Raw genomic sequence first — 16,328 nt, 5'->3', positions numbered from 1 at the left:
GAAAATTCGGATTTTGGTGGGAAATTTTGGATTTCGAGCGGAATTTTGGTGGAAAATTCGGATTTTTGATGGAAAATTCAGATTTCAGATGGAAAATCCATATTTCAAGCAGAATTTCGGCTGAAAACCCCCGAATTTCCGATCCAAATTTTCCCTTTTCCCCTCCCCCACCCCAACCCCAATCCCGGGAATGGCGGGGGCGGGGCGGGGGTGGGGGAGGGGCGCGCCCCGCCCCTGCCCCGCGGCTCGGGCGGACCCGTCAAACGGCGTCGGGGGGGGGGGGCGGCCCCTCCCCCACCCCTCCCCTCCCCGCCCCTCCCCCACCCCCCGCGCGGTTTTAAAGGGGCAGCGCGGGGTGGGGGAGGGGCGGCGGCGCCATGGGGACCCCGCGGCCGCTGCTGCCCCTCCCCCTCCTGCTGCTGGCCGCCCTCGCCTGTGACGTCACGCCCGGGGACCCCCCCGCAGGTACAACCCCCCCCCAAAAAATAAATATCGGGGGGATCCCCCCCCCCGCCCCTCCCCCACCCGTAGGAAGGGATTTATTGGGGTTTTTTGGGGGTTTTTGGGGGGTTTTGGGGGTTTCTTTGGGGGTTTTTTGGGTTTTTTTGGGGGGGTATTGGGTTTTTTGGGGGTTTTTTTGGGGGTTTTGGGGGGTTTTTTTGGGGGCTTTTTTGGGGGTTTTGGGGGGTTTTTTGGGGGATTTTTGGGGTTTTTATTGGGGTTTTTATTGGGGTTTTTATTGGGGTTTTTGGGGTTTTATTGGGGTTTTTTGGGGGGTTTTGGGGGGGTTTTGGGGGGGTTTTGGGGTTTTTTGGGGGTTTTGGGGGGTTTGGGGGGGGAGGGGAAATTTGGGGTTTGGGGGTTTTGGGGGGGGGTTAGGGTTTTTATTGGGGTTTTTTTTCGGGGTTTTTTGGGGGGTTTTGGGGTTTTTGGGGGTTTTTGGGGGTTTTTTGGGGTTTTTTTTTGGGGGGGGTTGGGGTTTTTGGGGGTTTTGGGGGGTTTTTTTGGGGGGGTTTGGGGGTTTTTTTGGGGGTTTTTGGGGATTTGGGGGTTTTGGCGGGGTTTAAGGTTTTTTTGGGGGGGGTTTGGGGGTTTTTTTAGGGCTTTTTGGGGGTTTTTTGGGTTTTTTGGGAGTTTTTTTGGGGGTTTGGGGGGTTTTTGGGGTTTTATTGGGGGGGTTTTTGGGGGTTTGGGGGTTTTTTTTTGGGGGTTTGGGGGGATTTTGGGGTTTTATTGGGGTTTTTTTGGGGGTTTTTTGAGGTTTTTTTGGGGTATTTATTGGGGTTTTGGGGGTTTTTTGGGGGTTTTGGGGTTTTTTTGGGTGGGTTTTGGGGTGTTTTGGGGTTTTGGGGTTTTTTTGCGGGCTTTTTGGGGGGTTTGGGGGTTTTGGGGGGATTTAGGGTTTTTTTGGGGGGGGTTTGGGGGGTTTTGGGGTTTTTATTGGGGTTTTTGGGGTTTTTTGGGTTTTTTTGGGGGTTTTTGGGGGGGTTTTGGTGGGTTTTGGGGGTTTTTTGGGGGGTTGGGGTTTTTTTGGGGTGTTTTGGGGGGTTTTGGGGTTTTTTGGGGTCTTTTTGGGGTTTTTTTGGGTTTTTTTGGAGTTTTTTGGGGTTTGGGGTTTTTTTGGGGGGGTTTTATTGGGGTTTTTGGGAGGTTTGGGGGTTTTGGGGGGGGTTTAGGGTTTTTTGGGGGGGGTTTTGGGGGTTTTTTGGGGTTTTTGGGGGGTTTTTGGGGGGTTTTTTTAGGGTTTTTTGGGGGGTTTTGGGGTTTTTTTGGGTTTTTTTGGGGGGTTTTTTGGGGGTTTTTGGGGGTTTTTCGGGGGTTTGGGGGGGGAGGGGGAATTTGGGGTTTGGGGGTGGGAATTTTGGAAAAGGATTTGGGGGTTTGGGGGGAGAATTTTGGGGGTTTTGGGGTTTGCCCGTGTAGGAATTTGGGGGTTTTGGGGGAATTTTGGGGGTTTTGGGGGGAGTTTTGGGGGTTTGGGGTGAATTTTGGGGCTTTTGGGGGCGGATTTTGGGGTTTGGGGTGGGAATTTGGGGAATTTTTGGGAGTTTTGAGGGGAATTTTGGGGTTTGAGGTGGAACTTTTGGGATTTTTGGGGACCCCGGTTGGGAATTTGGGGGTTTTGGGAGGAATTTTGGGGTTTGAGGTGGAATTTTGGGGGTTTTGGGTGGAATTTGGGGGATTTTCAGTGGAAAATTTGGATTTTTGGAGGGATTTTGGAGGTAATTTTGGGGTTTGGGGTGGGAATTTGGGGATTTTTGGGGTTCCTGGCTGGAATTTTGGGAATTTTGAATGGAATTTTTGGATTTTGGGTGGAAAATTTGGATTTTGGATGGAATTTTGGGGTGTTCCAGGTGGAAATTTGGGATTTTCTCCCTCTTTGGATGAATTTTGGGAGTTTTGTTGGGCTTTTTAAAATTTTTTTGGGGGAGATTTTGGGGTTGGGGTTTTTTGATTGTTTTTTAGGGGTTTTTTGGGCAGATTTTGGAGTTTTTTTGGTGTGGATTTGGGGTATTTTGGGGTTTTTGGGTGGATTTTGGAGGGTTTCTGGTGGGTCTTTTGTATTTTTTGGGTTTTTGTGGGGGTTTTGGGTGGATTTTTGGGTCTTTTCGTGTGGATTTTGGGGTTTTTTTGCATTTTTTGGGGTTCAGACCCCCCTGACCCCCCTCCCCCTTTCCCCCCCAGATGGGTCCCGGGAACTCACGGAGACGGAGCGCGGTGAGGGCCCCGAATGTCCCAAAATCCCCCAAAATCTCCCCAAAATCCCCCCAAACCCCCCCCAGAATGTCCCAAAATCCCCCAAAATCCCCCAAAATGCCCCCAATAATCCCCCTAAATCCCCCCTAAATCCCCCCAAATCCACGCAAATATCCCAAAATCCCCCAAATCCCTCCCAAAATCCCCCGAATTTCCCCCAAATCTCCCCAAAATCCCCCCAAATCCTCCCAAATTCCACCAAAATCCCTCAAATCTCCCCAAAATCCCCCCAAATCTTCCAAAAATCCCACCAAACCCCCCCAAATCCTCCCAAAATCCCCCAAATCCTCCCAAAATCTCCCCAAATCCCCCAAATCCTCCCGAAATCCCCCCAACCCCCCCAAATTCCCCCCAAATCCCCCCAAGTAATCACCCAAAACACCCCAAAACCCCCCAAAATCCCCCCAAATCCCCCAAAATCCCCCAAATCTCCCCAAAATCCCCCAAAATCCCCTCAAATCCCCCAAAATTCCCCCAAATTCCCCCCAAATCCCCCCAAATCCTCCCAAAATCCCCCAGAATCTCCCTAAAATCCCCCCAAAACCCCTAAAATCCCCCCCAAATCCCCTAAATAATCACCCAAAACTGCCCCAAATCCCCTCAACCCCCCGCTAAATCCCCCTCAAATCCCCCAAAACACCCCAAAATCCCCCCAAACCCCCCCAATAATCCCCCAATAATCACCCAAAACACCCCAAAATCCCCCATATCTGCCCCAACCCCTTCAAATCCCCCCCAAATCCCCCCAAAATCCCCCCAAAATCCCCCAAAACCCCGAATAACTCCCCCAAAACCCCCCAAAATCCCCCCAATAATCCCCCAAATTCCCCTCAACCCCCCGCTAAATCCCCCCCAAATCCCCCAAATCCCCCCAAAATCTTTTGAAATCCCCCAGAACCTCCCTAAAACACCCCCAAACCCTTCCAAAATCCCCCCAAAATCCCCCAAATCCTCCCGAAATCCCCCAACCCCCACAAAATCCCCCCCAAATCCCCCCAAAATCCCCCCAAAATCCCCCAAATCCTCCCGAAATCCCCCCAACCCCCCCAAAATCCCCCCAAAATCCCCCAAATCCTCCCGAAATCCCCCCAACCCCCCCAAAATCCCCCCCAAAATCCCCCCCCAAATCCCCCCAAAATCCCCCCAAAATCTTCTAAAATCCCCCAGAATCTCCCTAAAATCTCCCAAAATTGCCCCAAATTCCCCAAATCCCCCCAAAATCCCCCAAAATCCCCCCTAAACCCCCCCAAATTCCCCAAATTCCCCCAAATTCCCCCAAATCTCCCCAAATCCCCCCCAAAATCCCCCAAATCCCCCCTGAATCCCCCCAAATCCACGCAAATATCCCCAAATCCCCCCAAATCCCCCCAAACCCCCCCCAAACCCCCCAAATTCCCCAAAATCCCCCAAAATCCCCCCAAATCCCCCCAAACCCCCCCACATCCCCCCAAACCCCCCTAAATCCCCCAATAATCCCCCCAAATCCCCCAAATCCCCCAAACCCCCCCAACCCGCCTCCCGGCTGTTCCCGCAGAGTGCGGCCTGCCCCACCCCCCCCCGCTGTCCCGCGCCGTGGGGGGCTCGGAGGCGGGGGAGGGGCGCTGGCCCTGGCAGGGGTCCCTGCGCCGGGGGGGGACCCACGTCTGTGGGGTGTCCCTCGTGTCCCCCGAGTGGGTCCTGACGGCCGCGCACTGCCTGCAGGGGTGAGTCACCAGTACGGACCAGTATGGACCAGTATAAACCAGTTTAAACCCAAAAAAACCCATTGAAATCCATAGAAACCAGTATAAACCAGTATGGACCAGTTTGGGCCCAAAAATCCCCATAGAAATCCATAGAAATCCATAGAAACCAGTATGGACCAGTATAAACCAGTATGGACCAGTATGGACCAGTTTAAACCAGTAAAAACCCAAAAAACCCCATAGAAATCCATCAAACCAGTATAAACCAGTATAAACCAGTATGGACCAGTTTAAACCAGTATAAACCCAAAAATCCCCATAGAAATCCATCAAACCAGTATGGACCAGTATAAACCAGTATAAACCCAAAAATCCCCATAAAAATCCATGGAAACCAGTATAAACCAGTATGGACCAGTATAAACCAATATAAACCAGTATGGACCAGTATAAACCAGTATGGACCAGTTTAAACCAGTTTAAACCCAAAAATCCCCATAGAAATCCATCAAACCAGTATAAACCAGTATAAACCAGTATGGGCCCAAAAATCCCTATTGAAATCCATAGAAACCAGTATGGACCAGTATAAACCAATTTAAACCAGTATAAACCCAAAAAACCCCATAGAAATCCATCAAACCAGTATAAACCAGTTTAAACCAGTTTAAACCAGTATGGACCAGTTTAAACCCAAAAATCCCCATTGAAATCCATAGAAACCAGTATGGACCAGTATAAACCAGTATGGGCCCAAAAATCCCCATAGAAATCCACAGAAACCAGTATAAACCAGTATGGACCAGTATAAACCAGTTTAAACCAGTATGGGGCCAAAAAAACCCATAGAAATCCATGGAAACCAGTATAAACCAGTATGGACCAGTATGGACCAGTATGGACCAGTATAGACCAGTATGGACCAGTTTAAACCAGTATAAACCAAAAAACCCCATAGAAATCCATAGAAATCCATAGAAACCAGTACAGACCAGTATAAACCAGTATGGACCAGTTCAAACCAGTTTAAACCCAAAAATCCCCATAAAAATCCATGGAAACCAGTATAAACCAGTATAAACCAGTATAGACCAGTATGGACCAGTATGGACCAGTTTAAACCAGTATAAACCCAAAAATCCCCATAGAAATCCATCAAACCAGTATAAACCAGTATAAATTGGGATAAACCAGTATAAACCAGTATGGACCAGTTTAAACCAGTATGGACCAGTTAAAACCAGTATGGACCCAAAGATCCCCATAGAAATCCATCAAACCAGTATAAACCAGTATGGACCAGTTCAAACCAGTTTAAACCCAAAAATCCCCATTGAAATCCATCAAACCAGTATGGACCAGTACGGACCAGTTTAAACCAGTATGGGCCCAAAAAACCCCATTGAAATCCATAGAAACCAGTATAAACCAGTATGGACCAGTATGGACCAGTTTAAACCTAAAAAACCCTATAGAAATCCATAGAAACCAGTATAAACCAGTATGGACCAGTATGGACTGAAAAAAACCCATAGAAATCCATAGAAATCCATAGAAACCAGTATGGACCAGTATGGACCAGTATAAACCAGTATGGACCAGTATGGACCAGTATGGGCCAAAAAAAATCCATAGAAATCCATAGAAACCAGTATGGACCAGTATGGACCCAAAAATCCCCATAGAAATCCATCAAACCAGTATAGACCAGTATAAACCAGTATGGACCAGTACGGACCAGTTTAAACCAGTATGGACCCAAAAATCCCCATAGAAATCCATCAAACCAGTATAAACCAGTATAAACCAGTATAAACCAGTATGGACCAGTATGGACCAGTATAAACCAGTATGGACCGGTATAAACCCAAAAAAACCCATAGAAATCCATCAAACCAGTATAAACCAGTATAAATTGGGATAAACCAGTATAAACCAGTATGGATCAAGATAAACCAGTATAACCTGGGATAAACTGGGGCAAACCAGAATAAACCAGTATAAACCAGTATGAACCAGTATAAACCAGTATGGGAGTGGGAACAGGGACTGGGACCCCTCCCCCACCCCCCTGACCCCTCTGCCCCTCCCCCACTCTGATTGACCCCTGAGTGACCCCACTGACCCCTCCCCCCCTTTGTGCCCCTCCCCCACCCTGACTGACCCTTCCATTGACCCCTCCCCCACCCTGAGTGACCCCTGACTGACCCCTGACCCCTCACTGACCCCTGTGCCCCTCCCCCAGGAGCAGTGACCCCTCCCCCACCCTGGGTGACCCCTGAGTGACCCCACTGACCCTCCCCCACCCAGAATGATCCCACTGACCCCTCCCCCACACTGACCACTCCTCCCTCTGCCCCTCCCCCACCCTGAATTACCCCTGTGCCCCTCCCCCTCCCCCACACTGACCTCTCCCCTACTCTGTGCCCCTCCCCCACCCTGAGTGACCCCTCTGCCCCTCCCCCACCCTGAATTACCCCTGTGCCCCTCCCCCTCCCCCACACTGACCTCTCCCCTACTCTGTGCCCCTCCCCCACCCTGAGTGACCCCCGAGTGACCCCACTGACCCCTTTGCGCCCCTCCCCCACCCTGAGTGACCCCCGAGTGACCCCACTGACCCCTTTGCGCCCCTCCCCCACCCTGAGTGACCCCCGAGTGACCCCACTGACCCCTTTGCGCCCCTCCCCCACCCTGAGTGACCCCTGTGCCCCTCCCCCACGCAGAATGACCCCACTGATCCCCTCCCCCACTTTGTACCCCTCCCCCACACTGACCCTGCCCCCTGTGCCCGTCCCCCACTCCCCTGACCCCTGTGTGACCCCTGTGTGACCCCTGTGTGACCCCTGACTGACCCCTGACTGACCCCACTGACCCCACTGACCCCTCTGCCCCTCCCCCACCCCACTGACCCTACTGACCCCTCCCCCACTGAGTGACCCCTGACTGACCCCTGACTGACCCCTGTGTGACCCCTGACCCCTGAGTGACCTCTGTGCCCCTCCCCCAGGAGCAGTGACCCCTCCCCCACCCTGAGTGACCCCACTGCCCCTCCCCCACCCCACTAACCCCTGAGTGACCCCACTGACCCCTGTGCCCCTCCCCCACCCTGAGTGACCCCTGACTGACCCCTGACTGACCCCTGACTGACCCCTGACCTCCGTGCCCCTCCCCCACTCTCACTGACCCCTCCCCCACCCTGAGTGACCCCTGACTGACCCCTGACCCCTGTGTGACCCCTGACTGACCCCTGTGCCCCTCCCCCACCTCACTGACCCCTCCCCCACCCCACTGACCCCTGACTGACCCCTGACTGACCCCACTGACCCCTGCATGACCCCTCACTGACCCCTCTGTGCCCCTCCCCCAGGAGCAGTGACCCCTGTGTGACCCCTGACTGACCCCTGACCCCTCTGTGCCCCTCCCCCAGGAGCAGTGACCCCTGACTGACCCCTGAGTCACCCCACTGACCCCTCCCCCACCCCATTGACCCCTGACCCCACATTGACCCCCACCCCCTCTCTGCCCCTCCCCCACCCCCCTGACCCTTCCATTGACCCCTCCCCCTCTTTACCCCTCCCCCAGGAGCAGTGACCCCTGACTGACCCCTGACCCCTCAGTGACCCCTGTGCCCCTCCCCCACCCTGATTGACCCCTGTGTGACCCCTGACTGACCCCTCTGTGCCCCTCCCCCAGGAGCAGTGACCCGCGCCAGTTCTCGGTGCTGTTGGGCACGTCCGAACTGCCCGACAGTGACACCGACCGTGGGGGAGGGGCGGCCCCAATGACCCCGGGCGTGACCTCAGTGACCCCGGAAGTGACCCCTGTGCCCCCGGGGGTGTCGGTGGGGGTGTCGCAGCTCCTGCCCCACCCCCGCTACGCCGGCGAGGCCACCAGCGGGGACGTGGCGCTGCTGCGGCTGCGGCGGCCGCTGCGCTACCGGCGGGGGATGGGCCCCGTCTGCCTCCCCTCCCCCACCCTGCGCTTCCCCCCCGGCACCCCCTGCGTCAGCACCGGGTGGGGGGACACCGGGAACGGCGGTGAGACTAATTGGGGTATACTGGGATATACTGGGAGGGACTGGGAACAAACTGGGATATACTGGGAGGGGTTTGGGGGCACTGGGAGGGGTTAATGGGGGAGGGGAAAGGGTTAATGGGAGAGGGGAAAGGGTTAATGGGGGACTGGTTTATACTGGGAGGGACTGGGAGGGACTGGGATGGGTTTGGGGGGGACTGGGAGGGACTGGGAATAGACTGGGAGGGGTTTGGGGGGGACTGGGAGGGGTTAAAGGGGGAGTGGAAAGGGTTAATGAGGGACTGGGAGGGACTGGGAGGGACTGGGAGGGGTTAATGGGGTAACTGGGAGGGACTGGGAACAAACTGGGAGGGGTTAATGGGGGAGTGGAAAGGGTTAATGGGGGCACTGGGAGGGACTGGGAACAAACTGGGAGGGACTGGGAGGCGTTAATGGGGGAGTGGAAAGGGTTAATGGGGTAACTGGGACATACTGGGAGGGACTGGGAGGGACTGGGAGGGATTTGGGGGGGACGGGGAGGGGTTAATGGGGCAGTGGAAAGGGTTAATGGGTTACTGGGGGGAACTGGGAGAGGACTGGGAGGGGTTTGGGGGTGAACTGGGAGAGACTGGGAGGGACTGGGAGGGAACTGGGATGGGATGGGATTAAAACAAACAGGGAGGGACTGGGAGGGGTTTCAGGGGACAGACTAGGAGGGACAGGGACAGACTGGGAGGGGTTAATGGGGTAACTGGGGTATACTGGGAGGGACTGTGAGGGACTGGGAGGGGTTAAAGGGGCAATGGAAAGGGTTAATGGGGTAACTGGGATATACTGGGAGGGCACTGGGAGGGGTTAATGGGACATACTGGGACATACTGGGATATACTGGGAGGGGTTAATGGGGTAACTGCGTCAGCACCGGCTGGGGGGACACCGGGAGCGGCGGTGAGTGGGACTGGGGGGACTGGGGTATACTGGGAGGGACTGGGAACAAACTGGGAGGGACTGGGAGGGACTGGGAGGGGTTAATGGGGGAGTGGAAAGGGTTAATGGGGTAACTGGGATATACTGGGAGGGACTGGGAGGGGTTTGGGGGGGACTGGGATATACTGGGAGAGACTGGGAGGGACTGGGAACAAACTGGGAGGGACTGGGAGGGGTTAATGGGGTAACTGGGATATACTGGGAGGGACAGGGAGGGGTTTGGGGGCGACTGGGAACACACTGGGAGGGACTGGGAGGGACTGGGAGGGGTTAATGGGGGAGTGGAAAGGGTTAATGTGGTAACTGGGATATACTGGGAGGGACTGGGAGGGACTGGGAGGGACTGGGAACAAACTGGGATATACTGGGAGGGACTGGGAGGGACTGGGAGGGACTGGGAACAAACTGGGAGGGAGTGGGAGGGGTTAATGGGGTAACTGGGATATACTGGGAGGGACTGGGAGGGACTGGGAACAAACTGGGAGGGACTGGGAGGGGTTAATGGGGTAACTGGGATATACTGGGAGGGACTGGGAGGGACTGGGAGGGGTTTGGGGGCAGTTTGGGGGCTTAATGAGGGAGTTAAAAGGGTTAATGGGGGACTGGGGTATACTGGGAGGGACTGGGACAAACTGGGAGGGGTTTGGGGGGGACTGGGAGGGGTTAAAGGGGGAGTGGAAAGGGTTAATGAGGGACTGGGAGGGACTGGGAGGGACTGGGAACAAACTGGGAGGGAACTGGGAGGGATTGGGAGGGACTGGAACAAACTGGGATATACTGGGAGGGACTGGGACGGGTTAATGGGGGAGGGGAAAGGGTTAATGGGGGACTGGGAGGGACTGGGAACAAACTGGGAGGGATTGGGAGGGGTTAATGGGGTAACTGGGGTATACTGGGACAAACTGGGAGGGGTTTGGGGGGCACTGGGAGGGGTTAATGGGGGAGTGGAAAGGGTTAATGGGGGACTGGGAACAAACTGGGAGGGGTTAATGGGACATACTGGGATATACTGGGATTAATGGGGTTAATGGGGTAACTGCGTCAGCACCGGCTGGGGGGACACCGGGAACGGCGGTGAGTGAACTGGGGGGACTGGGAGGGACTGGGAGGGACTGGGAACAAACTGGGAGTGACTGGGACAAACTGGGAGGGGTTAAATGGGGAATGGAAAGGGTTAATGGGGGACTGGGAGGGACTGGGAACAAACTGGGAGGGACTGGGAGGGGTTTGGAGGGAGTGGAAAGGGTTAATGGGGTAACTGGGATATACTGGGAGGGACTGGGAGGGGTTTGGGGGGGTTGGGGGGGTTAATGGGGGAGTGGGGGAGACTGGGAGGGAATTGGGGGGGACTGGGACAAACTGGGAGAGGTCACTCAGGGTCACTCATTGGTCACTCAGTGGGTCGGTCAGTGGGTTGGTCACTGGTCACTGGTCAGTCAGTGGATTGATCAGTGGTCACTGGTCACTGGTCACTCACCGGTCACTCAGTGGTCACTCAGTGGTCACTCAGTGGTCACTGGTCAGTGGTCACTCACTGGTCACTCATTGGTCACTCACTGGTCAGTGGTCACTCAGTGGTCACTCAGTGGTCACTCAGGGTCACTCACTGGTCACTGGTCAGTGGTCACTCAGTGGTCACTCCGGGTCACTCAGTGGGTTGGTCAGTGGGTGGTCACTCACTGGTCAGTGGTCACTCACTGGTCACTCAGTGGTCACTCATTGGTCACTCAGTGATCAGTGGTCAATGGGTGGTCACTCACCGGTCAGTGGTCACTCAGTGGTCACTCATTGGTCACTCACTGGTCACTCACTGGTCACTCAGTGATCACTCAGTGGTCACTCACTGGTCAGTGGTCACTCAGTGGTCACTCAGTGGTCAGTGGTCACTCAGTGGTCACTCAGTGGTCACTCACCGGTCACTCACTGGTCACTCAGTGGGTCACTCAGTGGTCACTCAGTGGGTCACTCACTGGTCACTCAGTGGTCACTCACTGGTCAGTGGTCACTCAATGGGTCACTCAGAGTCACTCAGTGGGTTGATCAGTGATCAGTGGTCAGTGGTCACTCACCCGTCACTTACTGGTCACTCAGTGGTCACTCAGTGGTCAGTGGTCAGTGGTCACTCACTGGTCACTCAGAGTCACTCAGTGGTCACTCAGTGGTCAGTGGTCACTCACTGGTCACTCACGGTCACTGGTCAGTGGTCACTCAGTGGTCACTCAGAGTCACTCAGTGGGTTGATCACTGGTCATTGGTCACTCATTGGTCAGTGGTCACTCAGTGGTCACTCAGTGGTCACTCAGTGGTCACTCAGGGTCACTCAGTGGGTTGATCACTGGTCAGTGATCAGCGGTCACTCACTGGTCACTGGTCACTGGTCACTGGTCACTGGTCAGTGGTCACTCACCGGTCACTCAGAGTCACTCAGTGGGTTGATCAGTGATCAGTGGTCAGTGATCACTCACTGGTCATTCACTGGTCACTCACTGGTCACTCAGTGGGTCGGTCAGTGGTCACTCAGTGGTCAGTGGTCACTCAGTGGGTCACTCAGTGGTCACTCAGTGGTCACTCAGTGGTCACTCAGTGGTCACTCAGTGGTCACTGGTCAGTGGTCACTCAGTGGTCACTCAGTGGGTCACTCAGTGGGTTGGTCAGTGGGTGGTCACTCAGTGGTCACTCAGAGTCACTCAGTGATCACTCACTGGTCACTGGTCACTCACTGGTCAGTGGTCACTCAGGGGTCACTCAGTGGTCACTCACTGGTCACTCACTGGTCAGTGGTCACTCATTGGTCACTCAAGGTCACTCAGTGGGTTGGTCAGTGGGAGGTCACTGGTCAGTGGTCACTGGTCACTCAGTGGTCAGTGGTCACTCAGTGGTCACTGGTCACTGATGGTCACTCACTGGTCAGTGGTCACTCTGGTCACTCTGGTCACTCTGGTCACTCTCCAGCCCCGCGCCGTCTCCGCCAGCTCCGTGTCCCTCTGCTGCCCCTGGGGCTCTGCCGCCGCCTGTACGGCACCGACCTGGGCCCCGCCCTGCCCCCCCGGCCCATCCAGGGGGACATGGTGTGCGCCGGGGACCCGCGGGGCGGCGGGGACACCTGCAAGGTGTGTTATTGATCAGTTATTGATCAGTTATTAGTGGTTATTAGTGAGTTATTAGTGAGTTATTAGTGAGTTATTAGTGAGTCAGTCACACCCGCGGCCCATCCAGGGGGACATGGTGTGCGCCGGGGACCCGCGGGGCGGCGGGGACACCTGCAAGGTGCGTTATTGATCAGTTATTGATCAGTTATTAGTGGTTATTAGTGAGTTATTAGTGAGTTATTAGTGAGTTATTAGTGAGTTATTAGTGAGTCAGTCACACCCCCGGCCCATCCAGGGGGACATGGTGTGCGCCGGGGACCCGCGGGGCGGCGGGGACACCTGCAAGGTGCGCTATTGATCAGTTATTGATCAGTTATTGATCAGTTATTAGTGGTTATTAGTGAGTTATTAGTGAGTTATTAGTGAGTCAGTCACACCCCCGGCCCATCCAGGGGGACATGGTGTGCGCCGGGGACCCGCGGGGCGGCGGGGACACCTGCAAGGTGAGTTATTGATCACTTATTGATCAGTTATTGATCAGTTATTAGTGGTTATTAGTGAGTTATTAGTGAGTTATTAATGAGTTATTAGTGAGTTATTAGTGAGTCAGTCACACCCGCGGCCCATCCAGGGGGACATGGTGTGCGCCGGGGACCCGCGGGGCGGCGGGGACACCTGCAAGGTGTGTTATTGATCAGTTATTGATCAGTTATTAGTGGTTATTAGTGAGTTATTAATGAGTTATTAGTGAGTTATTAGTGAGTCAGTCACACCCGCGGCCGATCCAGGGGGACATGGTGTGCGCCGGGGACCCGCGGGGCGGCGGGGACACCTGCAAGGTGCGCTATTGATCAGTTATTGATCAGTTATTGATCAGTTATTAGTGAGTTATTAGTGAGTTATTAGTGAGTTATTAGTGAGTTATTAGTGAGTCAGTCACACCCCCGGCCCATCCAGGGGGACATGGTGTGCGCCGGGGACCCGCGGGGCGGCGGGGACACCTGCAAGGTGTGTTATTGATCAGTTATTGATCAGTTATTAGTGAGTTATTAGTGAGTTATTAGTGAGTTATTAGTGAGTTATTAGTGAGTCAGTCACACCCCCGGCCCATCCAGGGGGACATGGTGTGCGCCGGGGACCCGCGCGGCGGCGGGGACACCTGCAAGGTGAGTTATTGATCAGTTATTGATCAGTTATTAGTGGTTATTAGTGAGTTATTAGTGAGTTATTAGTGAGTTATTAGTGAGTTATTAGTGAGTTATTAGTGAGTTATTAATGAGTTATTAGTGAGTTATTAGTGAGTTATTAGTGAGTTATTAATGAGTCAGTCACAGCCGCGGCCGATCCAGGATGACATGGACACCTGCAAGGTGCGTTATTAATGGTTATTAATGAGTTATTAATGGGTTATTAATGAGTTATTAACGAGTTATTAATGAGTTATTAATGAATTATTAATGAGTCACACCGGGGTCACACCCGGGGTGGGGGATGGGCCGTGGTCTGGATCCTGGAGGGGGCGAGGACACGTGTAAGGTGAGTAATTAATGAGTTATTAATGGTTATTAATGAGTTTTTAATGAGTTATTAATGAGTTATTAAGGGGTTATTAATAATGAGTTATTAACGAGTTATTATCAGGTTATTAATGAGTTATTAATGAGTTATTAATGGTTATTTAAGCGTTATTAATGAGTTACTCATGAGATACAGCTCTGACCCCTGACTGACCCCATGACCCCTGACTGACCCCAATGACCCTGACTGACCCCATGACCCCTGACTGACCCCATTGACCCCTGTCTGACCCCATGACCCCTGTGTGACCTCTCCCCTCCCCCGCAGGGTGACTCCGGGGGTCCCCTGGTGTGCCCCAATGACCCCTGACTGACCCCGTGACCTTTGCCTGACCCCATGACCCCTATGTGACCCAATGACCCCTGTCTGACCTGAATGACCCCTGACTGATCCCATTGACCCCTGACTGACCCCAATGACCCTGACTGACCCCATTAACCCCTGACTGACCCCATGGACCCCTGCCTGACCTGAATGACCCCGGACTGACCCCCTGACCCCCCTGTGACCCCTGTCTGACCCCTGAGTGACCTCTCCCCTCCCCACAGGGCGACTCCGGGGGGCCGCTGGTGTGCCCCAATGACCCTGACTGACCTTTGCCTGACCCCAATGACCCCTGACTGACCCCATGACCCCTGAATGACCCCATGACCCCTGGGTGACCCCATTGACCCCTGAGTGATCTGAATGACCCTTGACTGACCCCATTGACCCCTAAGTGACCCAATGACCCTGACTGACCCCTGACTGACCCCATTGACCCCTGAATAAACTGACTGACCCCTGACTGACCCTGTGACCCCTGACTGACCCCAATGACATTGACTGACCCCTAACTGACCCCATGACCCCTGACTGACCCCATGACCCCTGTGTGACCCCTCAGTGACCTCTCCCCTCCCCCTCAGGGCGACTCCGGGGGCCCGCTGGTGTGCCCCAATGACCCTGACTGATCCCATGACCCCTGAGTGACCCCATTGACCCCTGAGTGACCTCACTCACCCAAATGACCCCTGACTCACACAATGACTCTGACTGATCCCATTGACCCCTGACTGACCCCATTGACCCTAAGTGACCCAATGACCCCTGACTGACCCCTGATTGAACCCATGACCCCTGAGTGACCCCTGAGTGACCTGACTGACCCCATTGATCCCTTTCTGACCCCCCTGACCCCTGACTGACCCCAATGACCTGACTGACCCCAGTCACCCAAATGACCCCTGACTGACCCCAATGACCCCTGACTGACCCCTGACTGACCCCATGACCCCTGTGTGACCCTCATTTGACCTTTCCCCCCCGCAGGGTGACTCCGGGGGCCCGCTGGTGTGCCCCAATGACCCTGACTGACCCCAATGACCCCATGACCCCATGACCCCTCAGTGACCCCTCAGTGACCCCTCAATGACCTTTCCCCCCGCAGGGTGACTCCGGGGGTCCCCTGGTGTGCCCCAATGACCCTGACTGACCCCATGACCCCTGAGTGACCCCATTGACCCCTGGTGTGCCCCAATGACCCTGACTGACCCCATGACCCCTGACTGACCCCATGACCCCTGTGTGACCCTCATTTGACCTTTCCCCCCGCAGGGCGACTCCGGGGGTCCCCTGGTGTGCCCCTCCCCCGCGGGGCGCTGGGTGCTGGTGGGGATCGTCTCGTGGGGGGAGGGGTGCGGGGTCCCGCGCCGCCCGGGCGTCTACACCCGCGTCAGCGCCTTCTCTGATTGGATCGCCGCCCGCGCCGGGGGCGTGGCCTTCGTCTGGCCCCGCCCCCCCGGCCCAGGCCCCGCCCACGGAGCGGCGGGGGGCGTGGTCTCGGTTTGGCCACGCCCACAGGGCGGGAAGGGATCGGCCAATGGGAGGCCCGGGAGGGGAGGGGGCGGGGCCTGGGTGGGGACACGCCCACAGGGAGGGGGAGGGGGGAGGGGGAGGGCGGGGCTGGCGGGGGTGGGCGTGGCCGTGGTGGTGGGCGTGGCCGTGGGGGAGGGGTGGGTGTGAGGGGGGGGGGAAAATGGGGGGAAAATGGGGAAAATGGGGAAAAATGGGGAAAAATGGGGGAAATGGGGAAAAACAGGTGGAAAAATGTGGGGAAAATGGGAAAAAATGGGGGGAAATGGGGGAAATGGGGGGAAATGGGGGAATGGGGGAAATGGGGAAAATGGGGGGAAATGCGGGTGGGAATGAGAGAGAAAATTGTAAAAATGGGGAAAAT

At 55.1% G+C, this 16,328-nt stretch overlaps 1 protein-coding gene across 1 annotated transcript; it reads left to right on the top strand.

Annotated features, from left to right (window-relative positions):
- The first annotated feature begins 330 nt into the window (after positions 1 to 330).
- LOC140685183 (serine protease 33-like) lies at positions 331 to 16,114 on the top strand. Its single transcript, XM_072936397.1, has 8 exons — positions 331 to 465; positions 2,686 to 2,718; positions 4,292 to 4,460; positions 8,136 to 8,479; positions 12,396 to 12,553; positions 12,985 to 13,035; positions 13,612 to 13,698; positions 15,707 to 16,114. The coding sequence occupies exons 1-8, from the start codon at positions 378 to 380 to the stop codon at positions 16,112 to 16,114; spliced, it is 1,338 nt and encodes a 445-aa protein (XP_072792498.1). The 5' UTR covers positions 331 to 377.
- The last annotated feature ends 214 nt before the right edge of the window (positions 16,115 to 16,328 follow it).

The sequence above is a fragment of the Taeniopygia guttata genome, chromosome 16, assembly GCF_048771995.1.
Source record: "Taeniopygia guttata chromosome 16, bTaeGut7.mat, whole genome shotgun sequence".
NCBI classification, from domain to species: domain Eukaryota; kingdom Metazoa; phylum Chordata; class Aves; order Passeriformes; family Estrildidae; genus Taeniopygia; species Taeniopygia guttata.
The sequence above is the reverse complement of the archived record's forward strand: the minus strand, read 5'-3'. Positions and strand labels throughout refer to the sequence as shown.